The sequence below is a fragment of the Myotis yumanensis genome, unplaced genomic scaffold (assembly GCF_028538775.1).
Source record: "Myotis yumanensis isolate MYYU_CA2020_CCGP unplaced genomic scaffold, mMyoYum1.0.hap1 SCAF_3, whole genome shotgun sequence".
NCBI lineage: Eukaryota > Metazoa > Chordata > Mammalia > Chiroptera > Vespertilionidae > Myotis > Myotis yumanensis.
In genome coordinates, this window is record NW_027223754.1 from 96,233,278 (window position 1) to 96,246,483 (window position 13,206).

The following is a 13,206-nucleotide window of genomic DNA, read 5'->3' on the forward strand; positions in this document are numbered from 1 at the left end:
AACCGCCTCGGCCCCCGCTGCCATGGCTTCTTCAGGAAGGACATCCGGAAGGTTGTTCTGCTGTCCGGTCTAATTAGCATATTATGCTTTTATTATTATAGATAGTTGAATACAGTCCTCTTATACTTGAATATAATTCCCAGATATATAAAATGAAGCACTGATGTGTCTTTACATTTAGCATTTGATAAAGCCAATATTATATGTGTATCTTTAATATAAGTATGCTTAATGTACTAGCATACTTATATTTAAGGTATCTGGAAAAAATGATAAGGGGTAAGTTATAATTTATCCAATCATCTCTTTCTTTGCCTTTTAAAACTTGGTAGTATACTTTCAAGCATACTTTATGTCAGTGGTTCTTAACCTTCCTAATGCCGCAACCCTTTAATACAGTTCCTCATGTTGTGGTGACCCCCAATTTCATTGTTACAAATTGAACATAATTAAAGCATAGTGATTAAATCACAAAAACAATATGTAATTATATATGTGTTTTCCGATGGTCTTAGGCGACCCCTGTGAAAGGGTCGTTCGACCCCCAAAGGGGTCGCGACCCCCAAGTTGAGAACTGCTGCTTTATGTAGATTGTGATTAGCTTTTGCTTTTACATTTAGGTGATGGGTTTAAGACACTAAAGCATTAAAACTTTTTATGCATGTTGATATATCAGTACTTTCTATAGTAGGTATGTATATTGAAATGATAGTTTGTGCTTTTTCATCTACTTATTATAAATTGATATCCAGTAACTTTGGTTTGATGAAAATAAATTGTATAAAGTACACTAGAAACTAGAAACCTAGAATTCTGAATTAATATAATGAAAGCATTTTTATATTATAAGTAAACACCTTTGTTTTTATTTTAAGTGGAGAGTGCGCAAAGAAGCCATGATGGGACTTGCCCAGATTTATAAGAAATATGCTTTACAATCAGCAGCTGGAAAAGATGCTGCAAAACAGATTTCATGGATCAAAGACAAATTGTTACATATATATTATCAAAATAGTATTGATGATCGGTAAGTTAAGGGCACACTATATGTAAAATTTTTGGTGGTTATATAACTGTTGATCTGTTGTTTTAGGCAAAATTATTTTCTTTATCATTTTAAACTCCCTCCTCAGTTTTAACTGCAAATTAAAGGTACTGAGTGACTAGTTTCCTTCCCTCCAAAGCCGTAAATGAAGCAGTAATATGCATAAAACTTTAGGAATAGATATAATTTTATGTTCATTTTTATATATTACTTTAGATCAGAATAATTTTTAAAAATAACAACGTGTGTAATGATAATTTATACTTAGTGGCCTGGTGCATGGATTTGTGCACATTAAAAGGAAATTAATTAGAAGAAAGATTCATGCGGTAATCACATTACTGAAAAAAATTACATGTCAAAATAGTTTATATATATAATATAGTATTATAAAATTAAAATATGCGTGCTATTGGCGCCGAGAGCTTTTTATGTATCCCACATGCGCGAGTCAGCATTTATTTTTAAATTGCCAACGTGTGTCATATACTGGCTGGTTGGTTGGTCAGATGGTCGATGAATAAATCGTGATGTGGTTCACATTAAATCTCAACAAAAAACCAAATTCACCATCGACAATGACAGATCAGAACACACGCATGCAATTGGCGCCAGCAAGAGCTTTATATGTATCACGCATGCGCGAGTCAACGTTTATTTTTAAATTGCCAGTGTGCATCATATGTACCAGCTGGTGGGTCGGAGACCATCTGTACGGTCGGTTATCTAGCCTTTTATAGATAAAGATTTTGTTTCTTAAGTAGTTGTATTATACGGATCACAATTATTTTTTTCAAATAAAATATTAATGAAAATAAATCCTTTGGGTTATAGATATTTAAAAAAAAACATTCCTACTCAGATAAAAAACAGTTTATAAGTATATATAAAAACACATCTGAATATAATCTTTGTATTTTTCTGTTCCAGTGTAAGTACAGGTTTTTGTATGTATCCAAACTGAATAGTTAGTAGAATCTGCATATCTTAGGCTAACATTATATAAAAAATCCCATAGTACTATTTTATAAATTGAAGTTTATAGACTTGGAGTGCACAGCCATTACTGTATGAGGATTTGCATTATGATTTGATAGCACTTTTTGTACTTTTAACCAGGTCTTTTTTCATCATAATCACTAGAAAATTCAAAGAATCTTTTAAAAAATTTCTTTATAAGTAAGTGATGTTTAGAAGGACCTGCTGTAGTTTTTCCTAATCCTTTATTATTTAGATAGGAAAATTAAGTTCTTGATATATAACTTGCGTGGGCTCATGCAAAAGTAGTTATCTTAGTTGCTAGTATATCCAGCTAAAATCTTTTTTGGCCCCTATTGTATCTTTTTTTAAATTATAGTTTACATTCAACATTATTTTGTATTTGTTTCAGGTGTGCAGCATAGTGGTTAGACAGTCATATACTTTACAGAGTAGTGCTCTGCTATTTCCGATACCCACCTGGCATCAATCACCCTAGTCATTACATATTTTTGATTGATTCCTATTTTTACATAAATAATTTTTTTTTTGGAACTCTCATCCCAACTTAGAAAGGAGAAATTTCTTTTATATGTGTTCCTTATGTGTTTTGAAATTTTATATACAAATTTAATACATTTTAAAAAATCAAGACAATGCCTTCTCTTATGTTCTTTCGTAGATTGCTTGTTGAACGGATCTTTGCTCAATACATGGTTCCCCATAATTTGGAAACTACAGAACGGATGAAGTGCTTATATTACTTGTATGCCACACTGGATTTAAATGCTGTGAAGTATGTTTCAGATGTCAAATCATTCTTTCCATCTTTTATAATATACTGGATTTTTGGGGGTGGGGGGGAATAACAATGGTATTTTTTTTTTTTTTAAAGTTTTTTTTTGTTTGTTTTTTTTTTTTTTTAAATATATTTTATTGATTTTTTACAGAGAGCAAGGGATAGAGATAGAGAGTTAGAAACATCGATGAGAGAGAAACATCGACCAGCTGCCTCCTGCACATCTCCCACTGGGGATGTGCCCGCAACCCAGGTACATGCCCTTGACCGGAATCGAACCTGGGACCTCTCAGTCCGCAGGCCAACGCTCTATCCACTGAGCCAAACCGGTTTCGGCAACAATGGTATTTTTAAATGTTAACAATTTCTGTAATATAAACCTAAACATTGTTTAAATGCTCAGAAATAAAACACGCAGCTATTTTTCTCAGTACTACTAGTGACATAAGATTAACAAGGATTTTTGTAAGTAATTAAAAAATAGAGCTGGTTGTCATGGACTCTTTTAGGATTTGATTTTTCTCTGTTCAATTTTTCATATTATTATCTTGAGAAATATTGATATACCTTCTTTTTGGTTCTTTTGTGTGTGGTTTTTTTTTTTTTTTCTTAAGGCATTAGAAAGGTCCATACTATGAAAATACTACATTCTTTTTTTCACCTGATGCTGATCTGCATTATGGTATAGAACAGTAGAGTACATATGTTTGTGCTGCATAACCTCAACATAGTGTTATAGTTTGGCATGAGGGCAAGCACAAACAAATTTTTATAACCACATTTTATTCAAAAAAATATTTTTGGGTGTCTTTATAGGGAATTGGCATTTTGGACATGGAAGATATATTGCTAATTGAATCATACTGAAGGTTAGGAAATTGAGTCGAGGTTTTAGAAAATGTAGTTCCTTAGCATTCTCTAACAATGCAGTTACAACTCTTGTGGTGTAAATCTTCAGAAATTATAAGTCTGAGGAATTGTATATAATTTTCATTCCTACTGATATTTAATGGGACTTTTGACTTCACTTTCCCCATGGAAATTATTGTATGTGCCATTTATATTTTTCATAGAAATGCTGAGAAAAAGGTGGTGGAGGGAAGAAGTGTACATTTCTTGATACCTGCTATATTTTAGGCACAGGAACGTGTACTATCTAGGACTGCTTTTGGGTTACAATGGCAGAATTGAATAGTTTCAACAGAGATTGGCCTACAAAGCTTAAAAAATATCTGACCTTTTATAGAAAAAGCTTGCTAACCCCTAATATAAGTGATAATTTTCTTATTTTATACTAGAGGCCCAGTGCACGGATTTGTGCACCAGTGAAGTCCCTTGGTCTGACCTGTGGGGATCAGGCCAGAATCAGCTCTGTGACATCCCCCGAGGGGTCCCGGATTGCGAGAGAATGCAGGCCAGGCCGAGGGACCCCACTGGTGCACAATCGGGGCTGGAGAGGGACCGCGGGAGGGCTCCAGGGTGTGTCCAGCCTGTCTCACCCATTCCCCGGCCAGACCCCAGCAGCAAGCTAACCTACCGGTCAGAGCATCTGTCCCCTGGTGGTCAGTGCGCGTCATAGCGGCCTGGTGAACGGTCAGAGAGACAATTAGCATATTAGGCTTTTATATACATAGACCAGAGGCCTAGTGCACGAAATTCATGCACGGGGTTGGGGGTTGGGGGGGGGGGGTTCCTAAGCCTGTCCTGCGCCCTCTCACAATCTGATACCCCTTGGGTAGGGTCCCTAGGCCTGGCCGGCTATCAGGGCCTATAAGGGCTTTCCTTCTCCCGGCTGCTGGCAGCTGGCCCCGCCCCCGCTGCTGTCACTGCTTTCCATCTGTGCAGTGCTACCCCCCATCCCCTACCACTGGTCACCTCCTGCGGGCGACAGGCATGGATTGAGATCACTTGACTGGCCTGGGCCTCCCTCTGCGGGGTGATCAATCGCAGGGCCCTCAGATCGATCGCCCCACAGAGGGAGGCCCCACCCACCCACCGCAGTGCCACTGGTCAGGTAGCCTGGCCCTCCCTCTTTGAGGCGATTGATCATGGGGCTCCGTGATCAATCACCACGCACAGTGAGGCCCTGCCCACCCTTACAGGGGCTCCGTGATCGATCGCTGGTCAGAGGGTGCCTGGGCCTCCCTCTGTGAGGCGATCACGGGGTAATTGTGGGGCCCCCTGACCCCTGACCAATTACATCGCACCTGTCTTGGCTGGCCTGGCACCAGTGCGTGTCATAGCATGGTCATCCGGAAGGTCTCCCGGAGGGTCGTTCTGCTGTTCGGTTGATTTGCATATTATGCTTTTATTATTATAGATAAGATGAACTGAATCCCACAGGTGTCAGTTTACTTCACAATGTCACAAGTAGTAAGAGACTAAGTCAGGATTTGAACTCAGTTCTACCTGGTTCCACAACTCATTCTTTTTCCACTGAATGTATTAAAATATGTTACTACTATATATAATTACTTTTAAAACCAAATTTTCATCTAACATTTCTGGAATGCATTTTTTTTCTCCATGGTAAAATTGATGGCCTCTTAGAATTGATGAGATATATATTCCAATTTGAGATAACTTACTTGAAATCAGTCATCTAGATTTCTTGATTCAGCTCAACTGTCATTCAGGAGTAAAAACAAAATAAAGACACTTAGAATTAAAAAATGAGAGTTCGCCATTCATAGACCCTACTTGAAAAAAATTAGTAAAAAATAATAATTTCTTTTGGTAAAAAAGGAAATAAATCCAGAAGGAAGGAATAGAATGCAAGACGCAACAAAATTTTCAAGCGCTTTCACTTTTGAAGACCTAAATAATCAATGCCTATAAAAACAGTAATAATAACAGTTTTCTTTACAAGAGGTGAGGGTGTGAATTAAAAAGTAGGTTAGCATCTAGGCTGGTATTTAGTCAGTACACACCACTGCAACAGTATGTGAGCTTTTGAGAGTCCCTAGATCAGTGATGGTGAACCTTTTGAGCTCGGCGTGTCAGCATTTTGAAAAACCCTAACTTAACTCTGGTGCCGTGTCACATATAGAAATTTTTTGATATTTGCAACCATAGTAAAACAAAGACTTATATTTTTGATATTTATTTTATATATTTAAATGCCATTTCACAAAGAAAAATCAACCAAAAAAATGAGTTCGCGTGTCACCTCTGACACGAGTGTCATAGGTTTGCCATCACTGCCCTAGATCCACCCCTAGGTCTGGGCACAGCAGGAAGGCCTCCTTGTTTTACTGCCAGCTGTTGTGATTGATTGGTGCTGTGCCTCTGAAAAAATTTGAATACTAGGTGGACCCTATCAGATGATAGATAACATGTAAGATGGCAGGTAAAGTGTTTCTCAGGTTCTGTTTTCATAAGAGTGAGGACAGACATGTTGATTAATTAGACCATAAATCAAGTGTGAGTATTAAAAATTTGAGTCATTCATAAAAGCATAGAATCAGAATATATAGTTTCAAATACAAAAAAGAATCAATGAAAATTTAACACCAGATCTGGAAAAGAAAAATAGTTGTAAATAGAAAACACAAAATACAAACAGTAATTATCAATCTAAATATGTCATATATCAATCATTACTTTAATGACAAGTATATTTAGTTGATTTAAAAAGTAAAATGCTAATTACAGAAGATACACTGGAAAATAATGCCATGGAAAAGTTGACAGTAAATTGCAATCTGTGGACCAATTTATTCTATAAAAATGGTGAGGGAATGGAGATTTATCTGTTTCAAATTAAAATACTTAAACTATGTATATATCATCTTTAAATTATTTTTTAATTTAAACAACTTTTGGGGAATTAACTGATGCTTATCGAGATCTTGTTATATATTTAACTACATTTATCTGTGATTGTTTTCTCCAAAAGTGTTTACATTTATTATTATGAAATACTTAATGCACACAAAGAAGTCACATATGAGACTCAAATCATAGTAATAAAATAAAAATATCTGTGAATCTCTTCTCCCTTTTATTCTCCTGTCTTCCAAAGGAAAGCCTATCCTTATATCTCTTATTTTTTTATTCATTTTTTATTTTCAATTATAGTTGACATACATCATTATATTACCAGTAGTTTCAGGTGTCCACCCCAGTGACCAGACATTACATAGCTTAAATGATCACCCCAATCTTATTTCCTTTTAAAAAATAATCTTCTCATATGTTTGTATTCCTCAATAATATATTATTTATTTTTGCTTGTTTTTGAACTTTATGAAAATGGAATAATTGTGGATATAGTCTTCTGTGGTCTTCCCACCCCCACTCTATTATGTTCCTAAGATTCAGGCATGATAAATGGGATGGGCAAAAGCAGGTTTACAGTTATAATACAAATAAATAATATAATAATTAAGAAATAATAATATAAACTTTTGAGTACTAACAGCTATAAACCTACTTTTGCCTACTCTGTATATAGCTTGTGGTTCATTCATTTTCACTGTAGTATCTAATTACATTATGTCACCATACCACAATTTTATTCTGTTATCTTGACATTGGATATATGAGTCAATGGAAAGAATGGACATTTGTGTTGTTTCCATTTTTTTACTAATACAAATAGTGCTACCATGAACTTTTTTCAATTTAGTATGTACATTCAAGGGTTTCTAAGTTTATGGTTATTAATGATTCTCAAATTTGGCCACATATTGGAATCACTTAGAGAGGCTTAAAAATAATACTGACACCTGAATCTCACCTTCAGATATTCTCATTTAATTTGTCTGGAGTGTAATCTGGGCATTGAGGTTTGCAGAAAAGTGTTTCTGACTATTCTAATGGGCAACCAGGGTTTAGAATCACTAGTATTTAGCAAAGAGTGGAATTGCTGAACATGTACATCTTCAGTTTTATGAAGCCCTAGTGAGGGAACTAGTTGTTTGCTTGAAATGTCCAATATGATTATACTAATTTATACTTCCACTAGTGGTTTGTAAGTTTCTACATCTTCCTAAACAATATAAGGCATCTAATTTAATGCAGATGTTTTGGGTATCAAATTCTGTCATTTTTTCATTTTCCTGAATACTTAATGATAGGGCTATTTTCATTAATGTTTCCTGTTTCACAACAGTCCTCACAATTCCATATTATAACACCTGTCATGTTTCATTCATTTACATTACCATTCTAGCCCAGAGGTCATTTGAATTCGTTACCTCTAATTTGAAAGGGCCTAAGAATACCTGCATGGCAGGCAGGTTCCTGGTGAGAATTGGTAAGGATTTATTCTTATTTGTCAAAAGAGGCATATATTTTATTATATAGCTACTAGAGGCCCAATGCGCGAAATTCGTGCAAGAGTAGGCCTTCCTTCCCCCAGCTGCCGTCACCGGCTTCCATCTGGCACCCGGGACCTGGGCTTCCCTTGCAGCCCCAGCTTTGTCCAGAAGGATGTCCAGTCTAATTAGCATATTATGCTTTCATTATTATAGATAGATTTTCTTTGGGGGAGGACAAAAAATTCATACATTTTAGACTTTTTGATGTGTGCCAGCTTTGGGGTAAGCCCCTAAGTTAACTAAATATCTTGATTATGGAAAAAGAGAATAGAGGCAGGCTTGAGTACTCTGTTCAGGATGTGTATGTCCACCTTCCCCAGATTTCCCAGAAGAACTGTTAGGGACAAGAGTAAGCATTAGTATCAGGTGTCTTGGATATGTTCTTCATTGGGTAGGCTCTTATCCAGGCAGTTTTTTTACTGTTGAATCTGATGGGCCAACTTAGAGCAGAAGGTTGGAGAAAGGTTTTCTTCACCATTTGGACAGGTTTCTGACTGCAGCCCAAGGTACCTGCCTTTTTCTTTGAGGTGGCACAAACTATGTTGGTGCAAACAAGGAAGAAGCCCTACTGAGGGAACTAGTTGTCTGCTTGAAATGTCAGATAGCACACATGAGAATAAACAGGCTCTAAGCAGGTTGTTTACATTATAGAACTGGAATTCAGGTTAATATTCAATAAATAGTAGGGGGTGTGCAAGGAGGCAGTCAGTCAATGATCTTCTCTCATCATTGATGTTTCTATCACTCCCTCTCTCTTCCTCTCTGAAATGAATAAAAACACATTTAAAAAATATATGTTTGTCTTCCTATTATAGCAGTATTGCTTCTAGGGTATAGTTTTTTTGTTTTTAAGAGGACTCTGTAGAAAGACAAAGACACAGGATAATTGTCTTTGCTGCTTAATTATAACTTAAAATTTTTGAGAGTATGGGCTCCCAAAATATGTTGTAATAGAAAATCTTAGTCAGTTATGATCACTTTTTTATTTAAGCCATAGCAATAATCCTATATAATAAAATGATAATATGCAAATGGACTGAATGGCAGAATGACCCGTTGCTATGATACACTCTGACCACCCGGGGGCAGACGCTCAATGCAGGAGCTGCCCCCTGGTGGTCAGTGCACCAGAAGCCAGGCTCCCTGCTGTCGAATGCAGTGGCGGTGGCAGGAGCTTCTTCGGCCTCCTTGGTAGCGTTAAGCCATCAGTCGGGCATCCCCTTAGGGCTCCCGGACTGTGAGAGGGTGCAGGCCAGGCTGAGGGACTCCTCCCCGCCCCCCCGAATGCACAGATTTCATGCACCAGACCTCTAGTAGTTTATAGAATTGCATGAGATTTCATCTTTAAATTAATCAATAACTATAATAGGCAATGTAATTTCTGTTTTAATGCATGTTTCAAAATGTAAGCCTTTCAGAAGTTGTAAGTAATAAGGTGTATAGGAAGAGATAGAATTTACTGACTTTGAAGCTCAAAAGTATTTTACAGATGACTATTATTTCTTTGAAAATTAATATTTTAATTACATAATTCAAATTTAACTCGTTAATTGAAAATGCTCCAATACAGAGTTTTGCCATTTTGAAGTCACTACTATGAAGGAATTTAAGTATCCAAATTTAAACTAATTTATTTAAAAACTCCAAAAGGTGTTTTTTTAAAAAATATTTTTATTCATTTCAGAGAGGAAGGGAGAGGGAGAGATAGAAACATCTCTATATATAAAAGCCTAAGTGACTGTTATGACCCGTTGACCGAACGATCAGTTGACCAGTCACTATGATGCCCACTGACCACCAGGGGGCAGATGCTCAATGCAGGAGCTTCCCCCTAGTGGTCAGTGTGCTCCCACAGCCAACCTCCCACTGCCAGCCGACCCCGATCGGCCCCTATCGGGACTGAGGGAGATGGCCCAGATCGCTGGCCAGGCTGAAGGACCCCACCTGTGCACGAATTTGTGTACCAGGCCTCTAGTCAATGATAAGAGAGCATCATTGATCTGCTGCCTCCTGCATGCACCATGCTGGGGATCGAATCCACAACCTGGGCATGTACCCTTTCCAGGAATCAAACCGTGACCTGGTTCATAGGTCAATGCTCAACCACTGAGCCACGCTGGCTGGGCCAAAGGTATTTTTAAAACATACTGTTAAGGAGGAGAATGAAAATATGAAACAAATTATAATTGTTTTATTTATTTAAAAAAGTTTTGTATGTTTCTGTATTACTGTTTTATGGCAGTGCTTCATATGTGGAATAATGGAGGTTAATAGAAGTGCAGATAATTGAAAACAGTGAAGAGTATTATTTGGATATGGAAATTTAAGTATATGTAATCCATAATATATTACTTCATGTATGCCATTTAAAATACTGTATACATATATAATGCAATAAATATATTTCTGTTGTAGGAAAAAGTATTCCCATTCTCTTAAAGCAGTGGTTCTCAACCTTCTGGCCCTTTAAATACAGTTCCTCATGTTGTGACCCAACCATAAAATTATTTTCGTTGCTACTTCATAACTGTAATGTTGCTACTGTTATGAATCATAATGTAAATATCTGATATGCAGGATGGTCTTAGGCGACCCCTGTGAAAGGGTCGTTCGACCACCAAAGGGGTCGCGACCCACAGGTTGAGAACCGCTGTCTTAGAGAATGTGTCTTTATTTCTTTTGGGCCTGCCTGCCTCCACAAAACCTTACTTCATTAAATATTCCTTTATTTCTCAAATTTATAATCTCTGTAGCTAATTTCTACACCCTAGCCTACAAGCATATTTTAGTTAATGATTGATTTTTATACAAAAGAAAAAACAACCACCACTAATCTTTCTTTTGATGCAGCTATCTTCTTAAATGTTATTATCTGTTCTATTTGATGCTTCGTTTTTTCTCCATACATCATCACTTGCTTAGTCCTGTTAATTTTACCTCATCTCTGTCACCTCCTTTTGGATTTTGAACTTGAAAAAAAAATTTAATATAGTTAGAATGTTCTGGAAGGATTTTCACCCTTTGTTACTTAAACTTATGTGTCTGTCTTTTTCAGAGCATTGAATGAAATGTGGAAATGTCAAAATCTGCTCAGACATCAAGTAAAGGATTTGCTTGACTTAATTAAGCAACCCAAAGTAAGTTAAATTTAGTGAAAACTTTTCCTTTGATATTAAGTTTTGTCTTTACCATTACTGCTATATGTTAAACAGCTATTTCTGAGTTCTGACTCTAGAAGCTATGGTTTCTAACTTAGGACACTGAAATTTTGAAGAAACTTACTGTATGGGAAAAGTGAAATTTATTATATCTGTAAAAGGTGATACCCAACAGGAAAAAGAATGTGCTTCTGAGGACTCAGAATTAAGGGTTTTAGATTTTGGGGGTTTTTTTCCTCTTTTTTTTTATGGGTTTTTTTTTTTTTTTTTGTAGTTTTAAATTTGAAAAACACACACACCAAAAGAGTAACTGTGCATCATTGAAAGCACAGGTAACAGAGTAAAATTATATACTTTTATCTTGCCACACTAAAATTCTCCCATTGTGTTTGTATAGCCTTGTGATTTTAGAAAGTTTTAATATGTAGAATTAAGTATATTGATATTTTTATTTAAAATTAATATTATGGTAACATTAATGTTCTTCTTCATGATTATAATGTAATAGGGGTATTCATCCAGTTGATATATCGCATTTTATTTTTTGGACATTTAGAATGATTTTAGGATGGTCCTTTTTTTTTTTTTTTTTTTGGTGTGTTTTTTCCTAGAATGGTGTATGTAAGCCTATAAAAAGTATAAATCATATGAAAAACAGTGTGCCTGGTCATTTTAAATTGCATCTTGGAAACACAATATAGTGTTATTTTTCATTTATTTTTTAGTCCATAGTTTAGAAATCCTCCCATCCTTCATAATGTATGCCTCATGTTCATAGTACAGAGGTCAATAGAGCAGAGTTGCTTTCTGTTTTCCTAGGTGTAAATTTGTCCATTTGCTAAAAAAATTAATGAGCTTGCGCTATTTAAGTGGTTTATAGTAATCCTCTCCTATAAATGAGGAATTACTTAATATTTGCTTATATCAAGAATTATAGTACACATTATAAAGTTAGAAAAAAATAGAAAACTGTGTTTAACTTGTGGGTGTTTATATTTCTTTCTATTTTACTGGGAAGACTCTTAGATACTTAATGATCGATATATATTTTTTGCCTTCTTCATTATTTATTCCGTTAAGATAATTTTTTTTTCTTATTTAGCTCAGAATTGGAGTCCTTCTGGTTCATTAACTAAATTATTTTGCTCAGTGTCATTCAAAGTGACTTGGTAATTTCCAGGATTATATCTTTGTTGATAACGTTTCTTTTTCATGTGGATCAATTTCTTGAAAGCCCAGCACACCATTTCTTTTCTCCCAAATTAAACAGAAATCTTATTCAAATATTTTAAATTTCAAATATTTGGGTGTTAACTCTCTTACAATCTATTATATTTGTTTCTCAGTTCCTCTCATCAAGCGCCTTCTTAATAGGGATAGTGTTTGTTTATTTGATTTGTTTTCTTCACCCCAATGTTTTTTGAGCTCCGTATTTTAGAGTTGAGTTGTTCAGTGACATTTAAAAAAAAATAACACCTGATGCAACAAATAAGTAGCATTCTTTGAAACTTGTTTTATACATTTGACTTTACAGAGTGTATTATTACATGCAGTACAGTTGGTGAACATGTTCATGCCTGGAATAATACTACTCTGATGTAGCAAATAGCTAGCACTCTTGGGAAAATTGTTCATTTTTTTAAAATATGTATTTTATTGATTTTTTACAGAGAGGAAGGGAGAGAGATAGAGTTAGAAACATCGATGAGAGAGAAATATTGAGAGAGAAACATTGATCAGCCGCCTCCTGCACACCTCCTACTGGGGATGTGCCCGCAACCAAGGTACATGCCCTTGACTGGAATCGAACCTGGGACCTTTCGGTCCGCAGGCTGATGCTCTATCCACTGAGCCAAACCGGTTATGGCAGGAAAAATTGTTAATTTTAATGGCATCTTTTTA

General features: G+C 35.8%; 1 protein-coding gene across 6 annotated transcripts in view; it reads left to right on the forward strand.

Moving 5' to 3' along the window:
- Window positions 1-13,206, forward strand: part of PDS5B (PDS5 cohesin associated factor B) — a 254,155-nt gene that overhangs the window by 132,860 nt on the left and 108,089 nt on the right. For all 6 annotated transcript variants that reach the window (XM_070409171.1, XM_070409166.1, XM_070409169.1 and 3 more), the window contains 3 exons: window positions 876-1,027; window positions 2,706-2,819; window positions 11,202-11,283. In XM_070409171.1, coding sequence (XP_070265272.1) covers window positions 876-1,027; window positions 2,706-2,819; window positions 11,202-11,283 — 348 coding nt within the window. The remainder of the gene's footprint in view (window positions 1-875; window positions 1,028-2,705; window positions 2,820-11,201; window positions 11,284-13,206) is intronic.